General features: G+C 43.2%; 1 protein-coding gene across 2 annotated transcripts in view; it reads left to right on the top strand.

Moving 5' to 3' along the window:
* Positions 1-17,885, top strand: part of ADAMTS17 (ADAM metallopeptidase with thrombospondin type 1 motif 17) — a 154,312-nt gene that overhangs the window by 128,691 nt on the left and 7,736 nt on the right. For both annotated transcript variants that reach the window (XM_030954969.1, XM_030954968.1), the window contains 2 exons: positions 2,759-2,963; positions 7,002-7,154. In XM_030954969.1, coding sequence (XP_030810829.1) covers positions 2,759-2,963; positions 7,002-7,154 — 358 coding nt within the window. The remainder of the gene's footprint in view (positions 1-2,758; positions 2,964-7,001; positions 7,155-17,885) is intronic.

Below are 17,885 nucleotides of genomic sequence, written 5' to 3'. Positions count from 1 at the left end.
ATTTTTGACATTGTCATAAGAAAAATGCCTCCCTTTTTTAAAGAAAATAACCCTCTAAGTAGGTCTTGTTGTTAAACAAACTCAGGTGTGTTCAGAAGGTGTAATGACAATGTAGACACAAAAATCTACCTGTGCTGCAATTTAATAGTTACTATAATGTGATACTATTTGCACATCACATTTTTCTCCCCTGTGTGTATATTATTTGCAGATAGTAATTCTGCTAATATCTTGTTGCAAATTCCTTCCAAAAATTTGAAACTGGCAAGAATTTTCATCTTTATTCACTTTATCCATAAATCATTTGTCTTTCCAGGTTGGTTGTGAACATTGCTGAAATATAGTTGCAGTGTTCCTGTGTGGTACAGGCACTAAAACAGTATTTTCAGCTGCCTGTGAAGGAGAATTTGGGGGAACTGTGGGGGTTCAGGGCACTGCCAGGACTGTGTGTAGGACTCACTTTTATTTGTTTGCCAGATTGCTTTTACAAGCCATTGATTCAAGCATAGATTTCACTGAGAGGATGAAGTTTAATGGTCAAAGTGATCATCATCCCCTTGGTGCTTTTGAAAATAACCTACTTTACATATTAGTTTTATTCAGACATTTAATCTCACTTGTCTCCTGGATGTGAAAGTAAAACCACCACTTGCAAAGAGCCTTTAATTTCTAAGTACTTTGACTGTCACAGGCAGGGCAGAGTGGTCTGTGAGGTTTCAGAGATCCCTTACAGCATTGCCTCACCTGATTTGTAACCACAGGCTTGGAGTGGATGTAGTGGATGGTGGGTGAAACTGGAGATTGTTTTCACCACAGACACATCTTTGCATTGGTACCCTGCGTTTCAGCTCATTCCCTATGCTACCATTCTTCTCATGATGATGGTAATACTTGTTTTTTCTGTGCTAATTTTCCAGTTACACACTGTCATGTCTGTGCTGGTACTGAGAGACCAGCAAACAGGGTAGAAACCAGGTGATTTCTCCCCTGCACAAGAGAAACAAACAAAAAATATTAGAAAGGAATTTTCCTTCCTAAAAGGAAAGCCATAACCTTTCTTCTTAAGTCATCTTGGAAATAGTTGGCATGCTGTGTGCTGCCCATCCTAAGTGCAAGCTCACAGACAGCCTCTGCCAAGAATGTATTTTTATCTTTCTCCTTTGCTTTCAGCCCCTTTCCCTTTTTCTTCTGCCAGTAGCTGTAGATCACAGTGAGAGCACAGTGCTGAAGTGAATATTAGCTGAGTGGAGCCTGGGCAGAGCCCTTTCCCAGCCTTGTGACTCACACTCTGCTCACTAAGCACAGTCATTCCTGCCCCTCCAGGCCTTTGTCAGGAGGTTCCTTCCCCAGGTGGATAATTCCCTCATGTTTCTCCAACAGGGCAGAGCCCACCTGATACCAAGGAGGCCTGGCTATTAATTTTCATGAGCACTGATTTCTGCACTTCAGGGCTATTTTTGTCAGGCTTTCAGCCCTAGTATTCAATTTCCCAGCTGACATTTTCCCATTCCATAGGAGAAATACCAAGCCCTGGGCCACAGAGATGCACCAAAACTGCAGTCCGGAGAAACAGGTTTGGTGTCTCATCAGCTGTTTTAGCCAACAGAAAATCACAGATGTGTCAGTCAACTGCTTTAATGCACAGGAACATTTGAGCAGAGTCCTGTTCCACAAAAGACAGGTGGCCAAGTCTGCCCAGTCCTGCTCAAACCAAATGGCTTCTGCCTGCACTGTCAGCACAGTCACCAGTGCTGTCACACCAGTCATGGCATTCACAAAATAATTCATGACAGTTGCAGCAGGTGAAGATGTTTCTACAAATGGTGCTGGGCTGATTTTCTCCCCTTCAGGAATGGGAAGATTGGAAATAGTTTTTAATTCATTTCAGAGAAGTAACACACAACACCTTCAAAAGAAATGTGGTAAATAAGTTGCTCTACCTGGATTACAGGAGTCTCCAGCAGAATGAGATAGTATTTCTCAGCAGACCTATTTCTGAGAAGTCTTGTTTGAGCCCCTTACCATAATAGACAGCCCAGGACTGGGTGACAAGTAAAAGATTCATGGTGTAAGGATACAAATCTGGATGACAGTGCTGAATAACAGGCTAGAAGGTCAATTGCCTGGTGAGAAAGGTATGAGAGCCTTCTGGTGCTCAGTGGCTGCAGTTATTGCTCCAGTCCCTCACTCCATCCAGGAATGCCTGTAATTACAGAGAACATGCTCTCTCTGACAGATTGCAGGAAGCTGAAGATCGATGCTGCTTTTCTTTTAGAAAAAAATGTCCCCCCCTCCATCCCTCCTTCAGATCCTTCTTAGACACTTCATTCACTGCCTTGTAGCCCCACTGTGGTGCTTCCAGCAGTTGCTGGAGTCAGTGGAGCTGGAAGACAGAGCAGAGAGGATTCTTCCTTTCCCTTGCAAGTAATGATCTTGCAGGACAGTCTGCAGACAAGTCTGTCTTTATCTGAGAGAAAAAAACAACCCCACTGCAGAGAGGGGGGTTAAAGGGAGTGATGCAGAGTTTGGGGTTTTGCCTGACATGGAGTCAAGAGGGAATATTCCCTTGCATACTGACACTGCTGCTTTACACACTTCAGCTCGCAGAGGGGATCAGTGAGCTCAGGGTGATGACAGCACAGCACCATCAAAGCACCCACAAACCCAGGAAGGGCTGCCCATTTCTCACTGGCTTTAAGTGCAGCATAATGCTTTATTCCAACAGTTTGCTAACATGTATCCTCTGGCTCCTTCCCAGGTGGGTGGCTGGCCACTGGAGTCCCTGCTCTGCCACGTGTGAGAAGGGAGTGCAGCACCGGGAGGTCACTTGTGTTTATCAGCTGCAGAACGGCACCTACGTCAACACCAGGGACCTCTACTGCCTGGGCAGCAAACCAGCCACGGTGCAGAGCTGTGAGGGAAGGGACTGCCTGTCCATCTGGGAAGCATCAGAGTGGTCAAAGGTAGGACCTTCACTCCAGAAAGGAGCCAGACTGCCCAGAGCTCTGGATACACTGGCCTTAATCCATGGTTGTCATGGTCAGCGTCCTCACAGCACTGGAGTGCTGGGCAGGACTCTCATCTGTTGAGATGAGCAGTAAGGAGCTCAGGTTTGGTTTCCAGACCAGATGAATTAGTAAGGCAGGGTTTAGATATGCTCCACTGACTGTATCTTTCCATCTGAAAACTCTGACCAAGAAGGAAAAATGTTTCAGTGACCTGAGGCCAGAAGTGCAGTAACCCAGGGCTTCTGGCTCCATCTAAATGTGGTGTGAAGAAATACCAGGCTTATCAGGCATCTGCATGTTACAGAGAATAGACAATCTTTGGGCCCTAACCAGCCTTCTTTTGTATAATTCCAGGAAGAAGAAAAAGCTGGTTATATTTTGTATAAAAGTGCATCTCAGTGTAGTTGCAGAGTTAAGATTTTTTCCCAAGTGTTATGAATGCATTTGTGATGTAAATAATGGGAGATGTAGACAGTTACCCTGTGTTTTGTTTAGCAGCAGAGTGATCTGGGAGTGTGCCTGCAGTTCATGACCAGGACTCAGCTAGTACAGGGCAACTTTGTCTGTACCCTGTGAGTAGCAGTCCTTACAGGATGCCCATGCCCACTTTGATATTGTATTTGCTGGGCTCACATGAGTGATGAGCTCCTTTCACTGTGGCTGCAGGGTTGCAGCTCTACCAGCCTCATTCCAGCCTGGCTGTCCAGCAACAGCCCTTCCTGTTGGAAGGATTCCTCATTATTCACCTCTATTTGGAACAGGGAGCTCCTGTTTAAAACATTGTCAAAGAGCTTTTCCTAGATATTATTGTTAGAAATGTGCTTAAAAGTCACAAAGCTCAAGACAGAAGGGATCCTGAGGAGCAGTGTCTCCTCACAAACACAATGGGATTTCATTGTACACCTCCTGGACAGGAAATCTTCGTTTGGCAAGAGAGGTGATGGTTAAGTGAGAGCAGTGTTCCCTTTCAGTGGGGTGCTGGATCCTTCACTGGTGCATGGGATTCTTTTGTTACAAAAGATGTGCACAAGCACACCAAGGTTTTAGTAAGCTGTCTGATAGGCCTTTTGTGTGCTCCCCTCTCAGAGGATGCCCTCTTTATTTCCTGTAGCTAAACCAGCTGAACTGTTTATAGCTGAGATTAGGGCGCAATTCCTACCTGGTTTACATGTGGATTTTTTCCTTGAGTCTTTTGTTAACAATCCCAGGTACTTCTGTCTCCCTTTTATAGAATAGAGTAAGTCAAGTTACAGATCAGTGGAAATCTTCCATATCCATGACCATGTAACTCCTTTACAAATACACAGCATTTTCAGATAATTTTTTCAATAGCTGGTTTACTTTTCCTTTGATACATTTATTTACTTTTGTTGGGTCTGTAACTGTGCACTTGTGATTTTCAATTTGTTATTCTGGCCCATTTCTGCTGTTATGAAGCTCAGATGACTCCAGGACACATTTGATGCCCTGCCAGTGTGAACTCTTCTCACACCTAGGACTTTCTTCAGTGGTAATCACTTTATTCCTTAGCATTTTAATCTGATGTTGAGGAATAAATAAATATCACTGAAATTGTATCGTTTTATAAATCTATTTTCTGATCTGTTTTTTTTTACCTTCTTGCTCATGCAACACAGTTGACTGCACTGATATCTGGTCCCTGGTCAAAAATGTGTGTTTTCACAGCAAATTCCAATACAGTCTTCATCGTGGAAAAAATTAAGTTCCCCTTGTATTGCCAAACACTTGAGATTGTTTTGGACAAAGTACTGCTCGACCCATTTTTAATGATAAAAATAGAGACTGTCAGGAGAAGGTGAATGTTTCTACTGTTAGAGAAATAGAGTGGAAAAAAATATGGGTTTCCTTCAGATAAAGGAGTTGTGTCTTAAATGCAAAGTTGTGTTGCTCCTTTGCAAAGCTTCATGGGTTCTGACAAAGTAATTTGTTAATGAAATGAGACTTTAGTGATCTTGAGTGAACACACAGAATTGTGTCTATTAATTTGTGGACTCTGTAAAATCTATGTATTAAGAAATTCTTCATGAAAACAGATGACTTGAGGAAAGGAAAAAAAGCACTTAAAGAGGGTGATTTATATGTGACCACCAAAGATCTGTTGGAAACCTTTTTGCTCATGCTGTTTTGTCTAGGAATGTATATGCAGTATTAATCTGTGAATGACTTAAAAGCTGTGGGAAGAACAAACAGTTGGTGTTTTTCCCAGACTTGCTTGTAAAACCCACCTAGAGATTTCTCCTACTGTGAAAAATACTCCCACTTCAGCTTGATTTACTTCGAGTAAATTGGACTGTTCCAAAGATTTTTATATATTGAGCTTTGTAGTTTGAGATGAACGAGTGCAACCCTGAGGAGTCCAGCCTGGGGCCTGAGGAAAATGATACATAATTTGGGAAAGTGTACCCTACTTGGGGCAAATTCATGGCTTTGAGCTACCATTTAGGGAGCTCCAGCCTGGGATCTCTGGCAAGCCTTGCTCTCTGAGCAGTCCAGCAAAGCATTTTGTGGAATTCTGCAAAGCTGGGAAGAATTCACCCCCCTGTCTTAGCAGAACTGTAGATTGTGCTCCTTACAAAGATGTTACATCCGTGAGGGGTCACACCGTGAGCAGCACACAGTAAATTAAGTGGAAGGTTTCCCAGATTCTCAAGAAGTCACTTTGTAGTGCTGTGAAGTATTTAAAGGCATGTCTGTTTGCTTGCCAGCTCATAAACGCTTGTCATTCATGTCCTTAACAAGGCCAGCAGGTCAGAACTGCCTGGATTGTGTTTTTAAGACAGTTAGACAGGCATGCTGAGATTTGTCCATTTGATGTAATTTATATCAAGCTGACGCTTGTTTCCAGCATAGACCCCCTGGATGGAGAAGCTTCTTGGAACACGTTCAAAAGACCTCACAGAATATCTCATATCTGCACTATTTATTCAGTGTCAAATCAACTGTCTTTTCCCTGCTGGCCCCCCGAAGGGGAGAACTTGACATGCCAGGGGAGGTTAGTTTTTATCTCAGCTGGTACATAGATCATTTCTCCACCCACCTGTCCCCAGTGGCTCTGCAAGACAATTTCTCACTCTTAACCACTGCAGTGACATGAGAATGAAGAGCAGGCAGACTGGCTGTGCTCAGGGGTGGTGACAAGGACTCAGGTGGCTGTGACAGCAGGTGCTCTGTTACCAAACTGGTTATTGAAAACAGAAATTTGGGTTCAGTTCATGCCAATGTCCTTTTCCCACCTCGTACAGCCAAGAAAAATCAAGACAAATTCTTCATTAAACAAGAATTTCCAACCATTGGCAAAGATAACAAGTGAGTGACCAGATATCCCTGCTTTTTTAGAGGCTAATCCCATAGAGCCCAGGCACAAAAACATTGTGGGTAATTTGTGCTCACTCAGTAAATATTTGTTAGAGTTTTTCAGAATTACGATAGTGATGGCAAATCAAAATGTGAACGTGGTGTGTGTGTTTCACATGAGAAGGCGTGAGAATTGTGACTTTGCCATGATATGCACAAACTGTACTAGAGAAACGTGTTTATAACAGTGGTCTCATGCTGCTGTGATTGAAAATTACATTTAACACCACCATTTATCACCCGTGATGTATCCCATGATACATCAAGGGATTGGCAGTTCTGTGTAGTGAATCTCAGTGTGTCCTTCAGTATGAGTGAGGAGCTCTTCAACACAAGATTTAGTGGCACCAATTCTAGCAAAAAGCCAGCTGACATTTTTCAAAGAAGGTTGATTTTCAGAATTGCCATTTTTCATAAGTAAAATATTTCACAAGCAATCATCATGCTTTTCAAATTACTCATATATGAGTGGCTTAGATTATTGTAATAAAACCTTATGGGTTATCATTTTCCTCAGTGTTCATAACCCCAGCTTTTCCTCTGAGCTGTGTTACCAACATAAAAGCCATCATTTCTAAGCACCATGTAACAAAAAACCAAACCCCTGTTTTCTTGCAGTGCTCAGCAGACTGTGGCAGGGGAATTCAGAAAAGAACAGTGACGTGCACAAACTCCCAAGGGAAATGTGATGCAGCCACCAGGCCGAGAGATGAAGAGGAGTGTGAGGATCACACAGGCTGCTACGAGTGGAAAACAGGAGACTGGTCCAAGGTAACAGCAAACAGCCTTGTGCTGTTTTCTTTCTGAGACCAAAGGTGTTCAGGGTGCTGAGCTCCTGTCTGCTGTCTGCATTAATTTGCAGTTTAAATATTTAGGAAGCAAAGGTTTGGTTTTCAGGGCAGCCTGGGATCTACACACACTGTCCAGTCCTAGGCTCATTCCAACCAGCTGAAATGAAAGAAAGGCTTCAGTTTAAAGGCAGAGCTAAAACCTCAGTCCCTTCCTCAGGGCTGGAGCTAACCTTCACTTAGGCCTGTCTGAACGTTGTTTCTCCAGTGACATCGGTGGAATTAATTCCTGAATGCAGTGGATTAAACCAGAGCAGAGTCTGCTCTGTATTTGCATTCTGATCTTAAAGTAATATGAGGTTTTGCTTGGGAAGGAGGCCTGGCAGTGTGAGAAACTCAACCCTTGCCAGTGTTGTTCAGAAAGCATCCTTTACATTACTGACTTCATGTTTGCATAAAGGACTACAGATTCCCAGCAATATTATATTCCAGTTTGGTTTTATCTTATCTTTCTAACTGTGCTGTTCTTTAAACAGAAAACCTACTTTCTGTTCTGGAATGTACGGCATGTGTAGAAACCACTGGGATACAGTAGTTGCACTTTGCTTTCCAAAATCCCAAACTCCAGCAAGCAAAATCCAGTGAAGCAGAGGCCCAGGATGGGCAAATTGGCTTATCTGTGACTGCTTTTTTTTTTAGGAATTACAATTATGTATATACTCTGTCGTAGATACATGAATTTAGTGGTGTCAGTGCTGGAGAATGCAGGAAGAACCTGCCACATACAGAGTGTCTGTATTTATGCTGAGCCAGGAATTTATGTCACAAGATGTTTACAGTATTGAACATTATTTTATTCATAACCTGGCACTCAGAGTCCATGCAAGCTGGCCAAAACAAACAGCCCCCATGTGTTAACAGGTGAAATAACATTATTTATTTATTTATTTATTTGTGGAACACTAAAACATTTTGGCATGCAAACGGACCCAGGTTCTCTTGATAGGGAGGAATATGAAATAATTGTGTATTCACTGATCACGTGGATTGAAAGTTCAGTGTTGTGTGAACAGTTCCAATCTGATAAAGATGTTGGCTCACTGCTGGGAGGGCTGCAGTCTTACATGGGTCACAGTAAACAGTGTTGTTTGATGGGTTTAATGTTTGCATGTGAGCAGGGCAGGATCAGTGCAAAATCACTTGTTGTTTGTGATTCATAACTCAGGATCAGGATCATCCCTGTACAGGAGGGCACAAAAGCTTGTGTGCTGCATATGTGGCCTGCTTCTGTCTGCAGGGAGCTTGTGCCAGTGCTCTGCTTCCCAGGAATTTCACCCTGTGTGAGTCCAGCAGGATGTTCTTGGACTTAGATTTGGTTTGTAATGAGCATTTAAAATTCTAGACATATTGGTTAATTCTGACCGGACACTTAGGTCACACAATTAGATTCTTATTCTCTGAGTAGAGGGGTAGAGATTGCAGAAAAGGGTAGGTACAGTTCTTAGAAGAAAATGTATTGTTCCAGAAACCCAGATAGCTGAAATGTTTAAAGTGGGATTCAATTCTTCACAAATCCTGAGTGAAGAATTTTCATCCTGAGGATCCAGAAGCTTTAATACAGGGCTTGGACTTAGGAGGGGAGCCTTTACAGCTATCAGCAACTCTGCCTTAAAACAGTTCCTCCTTTAAGGAGAAGCACAAAGTCTGTAACCCTTAGCTTATAGTGAACTCTTTAAAATTCATCCTTCCAGGGCGAAATTCCACTGTAAAACATTTGTTCCCAGCCCTGTAAAAGTCACTGTGAGTGGGCTTTGCTGACTAAGATGGAAACTTTTTCTGTTAATACAAATTGATCTGAGAACAAGCAACAACTTTGTGCAATTAATGTGTTGTGCATTTGTTGCTTATTGTTGAGAACCATCAGGGAAGCACGATTTAACTAACAGTGGTAATTATCAGAGATTAAAATAATGGGCCTTGATGCTTTGTGTGCAAACAGCTTGCCTGGTGACTTGGCCACTGATCCTTAATTTCCCAAACCAAGATCCTCTTTGAAGATGCTGGGAAGTCGTGTAAGAGAGAGGGAAAACCTCATTTAAAAAGTCAAGTCCAGATACAACTTGTAAATAGAGCAGGCTGTTTGGGTGGTATGACAGTGGTATTTTTGTGTTAGTAGTGGCATTATTTGTAGAATACACAGACTCTGTGCATGAGGAGATGGATCAGCTTCCCCAGGAGCTCCCAGCAGCAGTAAAACCTCCACACCTACCCAGGCAAATTGGGATTTTAAGTCCTCAGCTCTCATGTAGAAGAGGTGAGGGGTGGAGATTAGGCCATGCTGATCTGAGACCTGTACCCACCAGCCAAACCTCATCCACTGACCTTAGCAACAGCTCTGTAGCCATTATCCATGCCTGAAAGAAGAGGGATTTCATCCCATTTTCTCTCAGGTTTATTTGCAGCTGGTCCTTGCAGTGTCCTGTGGCTTTTGGAAAGCATTTGGAGCTAATTGTCATGTTTGTATATTCTTAATATATTTGCAGCATGTTTGAAGTGTTACACAAGAAACTGATATATCTACCTCACTTTGCAAACACATAAGGCCAAGTTTGTAAAGTTATTTTAAATGGCTCTGAGTTTGCCTTTGTTAGCCCAGTGCTTGAGATACAAACTGTACTGGAATTCTAAAGACAGAGAGTTAGCACTGCTACTAAGCTTGCAGCTTCTCTACACTGCTGCCACTTCTCTTTTAAACCCATTATCTTAAAGGGAAAGAAGCATTATTTTTAGCATTTAACTCATCGTGAGTGATACAATACTCCTGGCCCCAGAGTCTTCAAACCTAATAGAAACATGATTTGTACAATGTAAGACCCACTGAAGGTGTTAACCCGAAATAATTATTCTATTTTTGCCTGGATTTTTCAGAATTGCAATTCATTATATCATCCTTTTTTGTACATGATGCAATATAGAAAAAGGAGTCCAAGCCATCTCCCATTCAGTCGTCTCTTCCAAGAGGAAATTCCACATCCAGTTTGCATGCAGTTAAAGAAACAAATATCTCATACACTCATTCTGCTTTGAAATAGTTCCTCCTTGTTTGAAATCCGAGCTGCTAAATGTTCTAGCACTGGAAGCATTTTTACATTTTTGTTGTAGTTGTGCTGGTCAGAGGAACAAACACAGGTTGCTCAGTTTCCCAACACTTGCCTCAGACTCCCAGACTGCTGCAAATGTGCCTCTTGATGCTTTAGCAAGACAGTAGTCCATTCTTTCATGGTGAATTATATTTTTGCTGACAAACTTTACATCGAGGATTACGTTCCTGCAAGAACAGAGCATGTCTTTATGTGTGTGGCTCTCTGGGGAGCTGAGCAGGACACACAGCCCAGCTCCACACCATTCCCTGCCCCAGGCTGTGCTGGAAGGGGCTGTGCAGGACTTGGACCTGGCACTGGAGTCACTGGAAACGTGTCCCAGATGATGCAGGGAGCTGGAGGTGTTGGCAAAGTTGTGGTGGTGACACAGATCTTGTGCTTGAAGGTGAGCAGCACCAGGAGCTGCTTTTTAGCCACCCAAGGCTGCCCCCCATCCTCAGCTCTCTCCCCTTCTGCTCCAGCAGTGATGTGGCAGGAAAAGATGGCCCAGGGGAGCCCTTATTGCTCTCCACAACCACCCCAAGGCAGGTTGTGTTGAGGTGAGGGTCAGGCTCTGCTCCCAGACAACCAGAGATAGCACAAGGGAATTCAAGTTGGATGTTAGGAAAATGTTCATCACTGAAAGAGTGCTAAGCACTGGAACAGGTTCTCCAGAGAAGTGGTGGAGTCACCATCCCTGGAAGTGCTCAGAACCCAAGCAGGTGTGGCACTCAGTGCTAGGGTTTAGTGGGCAAGGTGGTGTTTGGTCAAAGGTTGGACTTGACCTTGGAGGTCTTTCCCAACCTTAGTAATTCTTTAATTTTGTACAGTCCAAGGCTACATTTTTTGAGTTCCTTTCCTCCAGTTGTCCTTTGGACTCTTCTAAGGTAAAATTGAGGAGGCAAGGTTGTATAGCAGGAGCAATTCTCCACAAAATTTTTACGGATTTTTCTTTATTTCCAGTTTTACTTAATTGTTTCTCTATTTCACATGCCTCAAATTCTGTCCTGACTGAAGTTCTGTATTTGGAGCCAATAGCACAGAATGGTTCAGGGCTCCCAGGATCATTTTTTTTGACTATTCTCCATTTTACTGGTGTTGTATCAAGAAAGGTGGAATTACAAGCCAGACACACAAGCTCCATCATTAGCTCTGACTTTCACAAGGGGCATTTTCAGCTCTGTGGGTGGAACTATAAATATAAAACTTCTGTCCCTCAGGCAACAATTTAGCTCATTAACCTATTGTATTACCTAGCCCAATGAAAAGATTTTTAGAAGAAGAAAGACACATAGAGGCCTTGTAGCATGTTGGCTTTGCCATATTTTTTTCTTTGCAGTTACAGTAGGTGCTCTGTAAATACTAAGGCCTGTATTAATCTCAGATAACCCAGTGTAAATCCAGGGTAACTGTCTTTCATTCTTCCCTACAACCCACTGGCCACAGGCCAAGGATCTCACTCAGCACACTGGGTCAGATATCAGTCTCCCTTACCTGAGGGTAAACCCAGATTAATTCAGGCACTTGTGTTAATGCAGGTTTATGCCAATGCCATGCAGAGCAGGATCTGACCTGGTGGGCTGTGCAGAATCTTTGGGTCTTGGGTAGGAAGCATCACAGATTTGTGCTCTTAGGAGAAAGCAAATCTATGGCGCATCAAGCTGGGCTTCAGCTAGCAGAGAAAGTAGAGGGAAGATCTATTTCTACCACTTCACATCTTGTATAACCACCTGGCACGGCTTTCACTGGATTCAGAGAGATTGTACACTCCAGAAATAGAAAGCCCCAGTAAGGATCAGCTTGGCAAAGTGTAATGTTAAACAACATTCTTGTTGCCAAATAGTGTCAATAATGATAAAGCACATCTGAAAAATCACCCAGAGCCACCTGCCCTCCCTGGGCATCAAGAGTAGCCAATTCCTTTACAGAACTTGCTGAGCCTGTGAAATGCTGGAGATGGGTTCTCATCCCAGGAGGACATTAACAGTAGGGAGAGAAAAAAAAGAATCTAATTTCCTGTAAGAAAAATACTGGCTTTGTGCCAGACATTGAGGTGCTTCACAGTGAGGATCAACAGTTATTCATCACAGTGGGTGGTAACAAGGATTTGTAATTGCAAATTAATTGTTTTGGCAGGATTACAGGAGGTCTTATTCTCTGAGAGATAAACCACCAGCCTTGCAGTGCACCATAAAACATGTTGGGTTTTGGGGCTTTTTTTCCAAAAATACAATCTCCCAGTGCCAGGAAGGCATATTTTCCAAGCTCCAAATGATTGGGAACATCAACAAAATCCTCTATGTGCCTCACTTTTAATGATTAATTCATATTACATAATAAGAAGAGTAAATCAATGACAGCTGTGGTTTGAGAGGTGTATTCAAAGCTGTTATAAATATAGAAGCAAAACTGTCCTTTGTTCTAACATTCATTACAAATTCATGGCTTGACCTGACATCTGTTTATGATATGCTATGGACAACTTGGTTGTTCTTCATAAAGGTCAGAACTAAGTTAATCTTCTTCTACCTTGGAGAAAATAACTTTTCTTGTTGGATTGAGAGAAAACTCTGCAGGAGGGGTGGTAGCTTAAAACTGCCGTGGCACATCAGAGCTTGACAGACCCTTCCCTGCCACCAAACAGCTTTGTGATTTATGGCTGCTCTCGTCCTTCAGCAGCACTGGAAGGTTGTCCACAGGCCTCACTGGTGCACATCAGTTGTTCTCCAGAAGCTGTTGGAGCTGGGTGGGACAGAAGAGGATCCAACAAGCTTTAGTAGTCAAATTCCCTGTGGTACTAGACATGGCCAGGAGCCAGAGCATCTGTCTTAGACCTAAGTCCTGCCCCATGGACTGCTCTGAGTTGTGGTTCCCTGTGGTTTGTGGCTCTGGCACATGATAACTCATGTGCAAACCAGGGCCTTCCTTGCCAACAGCTAAATCTCAAAGCACCCCTCCCTACAGGAGATGAGATCAAATGGCCCAAAATTGGTTTTACCAGCAAGGAACCCTCTTGGGTTTGAACAGGGCTTCAGTAAGATGAATGCCACCCTTCTGCTCTGTGATTGTGTGTCCCCACATCTGTGGAATGTCTTCAGCTGTGGGCAGAGGTGGAACTGTTGCATCATGGCACTAAAACAAGGTCGAGCCTGTGCCTAGGCTTGGGTAAGAGCCAGTCCCAGTGGATGCAGCTCTAGTTGGGAACTGGGCATGGATAGGGAAGAGATGCTGACTGCAGAGCTGGCCATGTCCTTCCCCTGGCACTGCAGGCTCCAGGAACCAAGTCCTGTTTGTGCCTTCCAAGCTGCCCCTTGTTTGCGCAACAAACTGCACAGCTCATCTCCACTGGAGTTTCTGGGAACATCCTGGTACAAATTATTAAGGTTCTGTAGAAAAGGAGAATGTGCTGCAAAAAGATCAGATTGATCTGAACACTGGAAAAGATCAGTGTTTTGTTTGAAGTGGAGCACGCTCTGCCCCAGTGTTTTTGTCTCATATTCCAACACAGCCTCCAGTGATCCTATTAACTGGAAGAGTAAGTTCTCTTTTTTGATATTTTATTTAAAAGCCTGCTCCATTAAGTGCATTTTTTTGATGGAGAGTTTAAGCCTTCCACCAAGACCAGTGGATTGGAAATGAAATTCCATTGTGATTTTTTTTACTCTTGTTTTTTAAAGTGAAAAAGGAGAAAGAGTGAAAGACAAGCCTGTTCAAGTATTGGCATTAATTTTCTCTGAGTTTCTCTGAGATGTTACAGTGTCTAGGATCATGTTTTTGAAAATATGGGGAGCAGTAATTCACCATTTAAATTCTATAGTATCAGTCTGAAGAGGATTTTCCCCTTGAATACCTACAGCACACAGTATGTACTGCTAGCAGGCACTGCTGTAATTTCCCAGTCCTTTCCATAACCTTTTGAGACTTATAATGACTGCCAAGGCATTAAGGTGACAGAACACCAGAACACTTTTAAGGAGCAATGAGTACCAGTGTGACTGACTGTGCAAAGAGATGAAACAGTGTTAGCCAGCATCTCACATGTCAGAGATGGGTAGCTCCATGTCCAGAAAATGCTCAGGCAGGACTGAATGAGAGATGAGCAGCCTCTTGCTGAAATTAAAAAATCCCAAAGGAGTCCTTAGTTTAATTACTTTCTTTAATAAATGGCATTGGGGGAGCATTGATCATTAACTGATGAATAACTAATAGTAACTACTAATGCATTCAGTGGGACTTCAGTTCCCAGGATGTCCTCTCAGGATAACCTCTGGGGTGGGAATAGAGCTCATGTGAGCCCTGAGAGCCTGGATCAGCACAAGCAGCTCACACTGCTGTAGGAGCAGGGGGGATTCTCCAGCATCCAGCCTGACCCTAGTTCTGTGATCCCATAGCTGTCCATTACTACTGGGGCTATTTAAAATTACCTTGATTATGCCTTTTGCATTAGGTGTTTTTCACCATCAGGTCCTTGCATTTGTCCTGGTGGAATAAGCTCTGGAGTATTTCCACTTTCTGCCACAGGTCCAGCCACGGCACAAGTGCAGTAGGTGACCTGCTAGAATAAGGGCCCCAGTGGGCAGCACTGTGTCACCTCACAGCTCTGCTTGAGCCTGTTCTTCAAATCCAGTTTGAAACCTTGGGAGAAGTAAATTCTGCCTGGTTGGAATATTGGATTAAATGGCATTTTCTCATCAGCATCCACCTGGGCTCCACTGCACAAATACTTTAGGGGCATTGTCACTACCCAGAATATTCATGTGTTCAGCTTTTAATCTCTGAACTCTCTGTACACAATGGAGCTTTTCAGAATAGCAAAGCCAAGCTTAATTATGCAGTGAGACATGCTGGATGTGCTGGTCAGGTCTTGTTCCTTGGGGTCGTGCAGTTTGAAAGTACAGCTGTAGGCAGTTTGCAAAAATTGCTTCTCTTTTCCTGCTAAGATACTGTCACATCAGCCACGAGCATTTGCTGCCATAATTTATTGTTTCTTCCCATACTGAGTCAGAAGGGTATGCATTTTTTTCTTCTTGGCTAAATTAAACAAATCAGTCATTTCACAAAAGTTTCCAAATGAAAGGTTGTTGTAAGCAAGACCAGATACGTTCTTTTACAGATCTGGGGTTCAAAAAGAAGAAAAAAAAAAAAGAAAAGAACAAGGAAGCTTGAAAAACAGCTTACAGTTTGCTTTGGGCTAATTAGATCTTATCAGTGAAAAGACAGATATTTCTTTCTTTAGCATGATGCCATGGTGAAAGTTGACCTGGTGTTTATGAAAGCATATTGCATGCTGCTTTTCAGCTAGAACTGTGGGGTTTAAAGGAGTGATGCTCATAAAAAGCCTGATGTGAAGGTGTGTGGAGCACTGGCTCTCAGAGCACACATGTGTGTGCTATTAAGGTCCTGGGAAGGGAGCAATTACAGGACCTTTGTCCTTCATCTCAGATGCTGTGTTAGAATGTTTTTAATAGGAACTTCTCTTGCTTTCTTTCTGACTTTCATAGAGGCAAGAAATAAGACCCCCGAGGGGAAAAACACTCTACCCTAACGCCTTGAATGCTTGAACTCTGAAGTCAGTAAAGCATGACTCTATCTCTCAATATTGGAGCTTTAGCCATGGTGTTATCCTTGGCTCCAGCAACTTCCAGCTAACTGGGGGCAAACCAGTATCTTTAAACATCAGATGCCTGCAGACTGATGAATAAAGAGAAAACCCCATCTTGCCTGCAGCTGACTTATGACAGTCATCTAGAACTGGATCTCCCTCTGTCAGATCAGCCCTCTCTGTACTGGAGTGTGCTCAGGATTGGCTGGAGGGATGCAGGATGCTGTGACCCCTGCTTCTGCTGGGAAAGGTTTCGTACAAAAAATATTTTTATATCTATCCTTTGGAGGTTAGAAAAGTGACATTTCTGAAGGTGTCCTGGGGTCTGAAATGTATCCCAGCCTCCCAGGAGCCCTCAGCAATGATCCATTATCCCATTCAGTCCTGAACCTGTGTCTGTGCTGGTAAACCTGTACCTTTTCTGCCCCCATTAAGCCTCAACAGAGGGATTCTTTGGACTCTCTGCTGTGCTGCCCAGCAGCAGCCCTGCCCTGGCTTAAGTCATTCTCATTCCCCTCTCTTTCTCTGCTGTCTTTTGTAGACCAGGAGTTGAGGAAGGCCCTGACAGATCTCAGCACTTTCTGTAAATTCATTCTATTTTAATACCTAATATTCTCCTGAGGCATTTGCTTTCAAAGCAATTAGACATCTCTCAGCACCTTTGCTAGATTTCAAGCTTTCATATCAGTATCCTAAGGTGGAAATAGCATTCCACTTGAAAAATCATAGCTTGCTCCTAAGGTTAGAGGTTTTCACTGAGTAAATCTTCTTTAAGCTGTTGAATGCAGCTGCTGCCTTGACAATTTGTGAGTTTATTTCCTTCTGGATATCCCCACTGGCTTGCATGTTACTGCCAAGGAATGTGAATGCAGGCATTTTTGTCTTGCTTTTGCCTTCCTAAGCAGTGTTTGAACTGGGAGTTACAGGGGCTCTCATTAGCTTCACTTTTTGTAGCTGTTCATTAACCACCTATATTTTACAGTGGTGAGCAACCCTTTGATCTTTGCATGGGGGTGGATTTCCAGTTTACAGTGCTTGTGTTGTCAGTTTAGGGCATTATGGTTAAATTCTGTGCATTTTGCACATGCATTTTAGTGATGGTGACCCCACTGGCAGTGCCTGGTGGAAGGGAAAATCCCCTTCTTCCTTTGGCATCAGCATCTCTACTCAACCCCTTGTCCCAGCCCCAGGTTCCCAGAGGAGGCACATTGCTGGGAGGTCTTCTCTGCTCAATCCAGCCCTGAAAATTGTTCTGTGGATATGGTTCCTTGCTCCACAAACATTTGGGAACAGAGAGTCCATAGCAGTGCATTTAGCTGTCCAGAGAAGGAGAGAAGGTATTTATGGGAATTTGCTGTGCAGATGGAGTTTGATTTTTATGCCTCTTTTAATGATGTCCTCTTCCAATAGTGCAGCATGAGTAACAATTCCCCCTTTGTATGTATTTTGTATCTATTCCTATTTCCTATTGAAATTCCTACGAAAGAAACTATCCAAGCACCGAGTTGAAAATTTCGTCTTAAAATAAGCCAGATGTCCAACCTTCCTTTAGCTGCCAAGCCCTAAAGAGTTCAAGAAAGATGTTAAAATCTGTCTTCCTGGCTGTGAAAAACTAATTGCATAGCATAGGTGATGATCCCAGTCTCCCAGGAGAAGGAATAAAACTGCTTCAGGCAAAAGCTCTGCTGTTATTTGTCTGAGGATTGAAGCTGGCAGTGTCTGTGGAAAAAAGTTTCACTGCTTGCCCTCCTTGCTGGTTAACAAATGCAGAGACAGGAACACAGATAAAGGTAGGTGAGTGCTTGTTTGTTGGTATCTGAAAACCTCATTCACCTTATGAGGAAAATGCTGGTTTGGTCCTTTTTTCCTTTCTTTCTCCCTATGCCCCCCCTGTTAACGGCACAGGGAGTGCTTAAAAGCCAGAGACACTGGCTCACTGTTGCAATCATGTGAAGGAAGCCCATGGCCTGAG

Source organism: Camarhynchus parvulus, chromosome 10 (assembly GCF_901933205.1).
Source record: "Camarhynchus parvulus chromosome 10, STF_HiC, whole genome shotgun sequence".
In the NCBI taxonomy this organism is placed as follows: domain Eukaryota; kingdom Metazoa; phylum Chordata; class Aves; order Passeriformes; family Thraupidae; genus Camarhynchus; species Camarhynchus parvulus.
The sequence above is the reverse complement of the archived record's forward strand: the minus strand, read 5'-3'. Positions and strand labels throughout refer to the sequence as shown.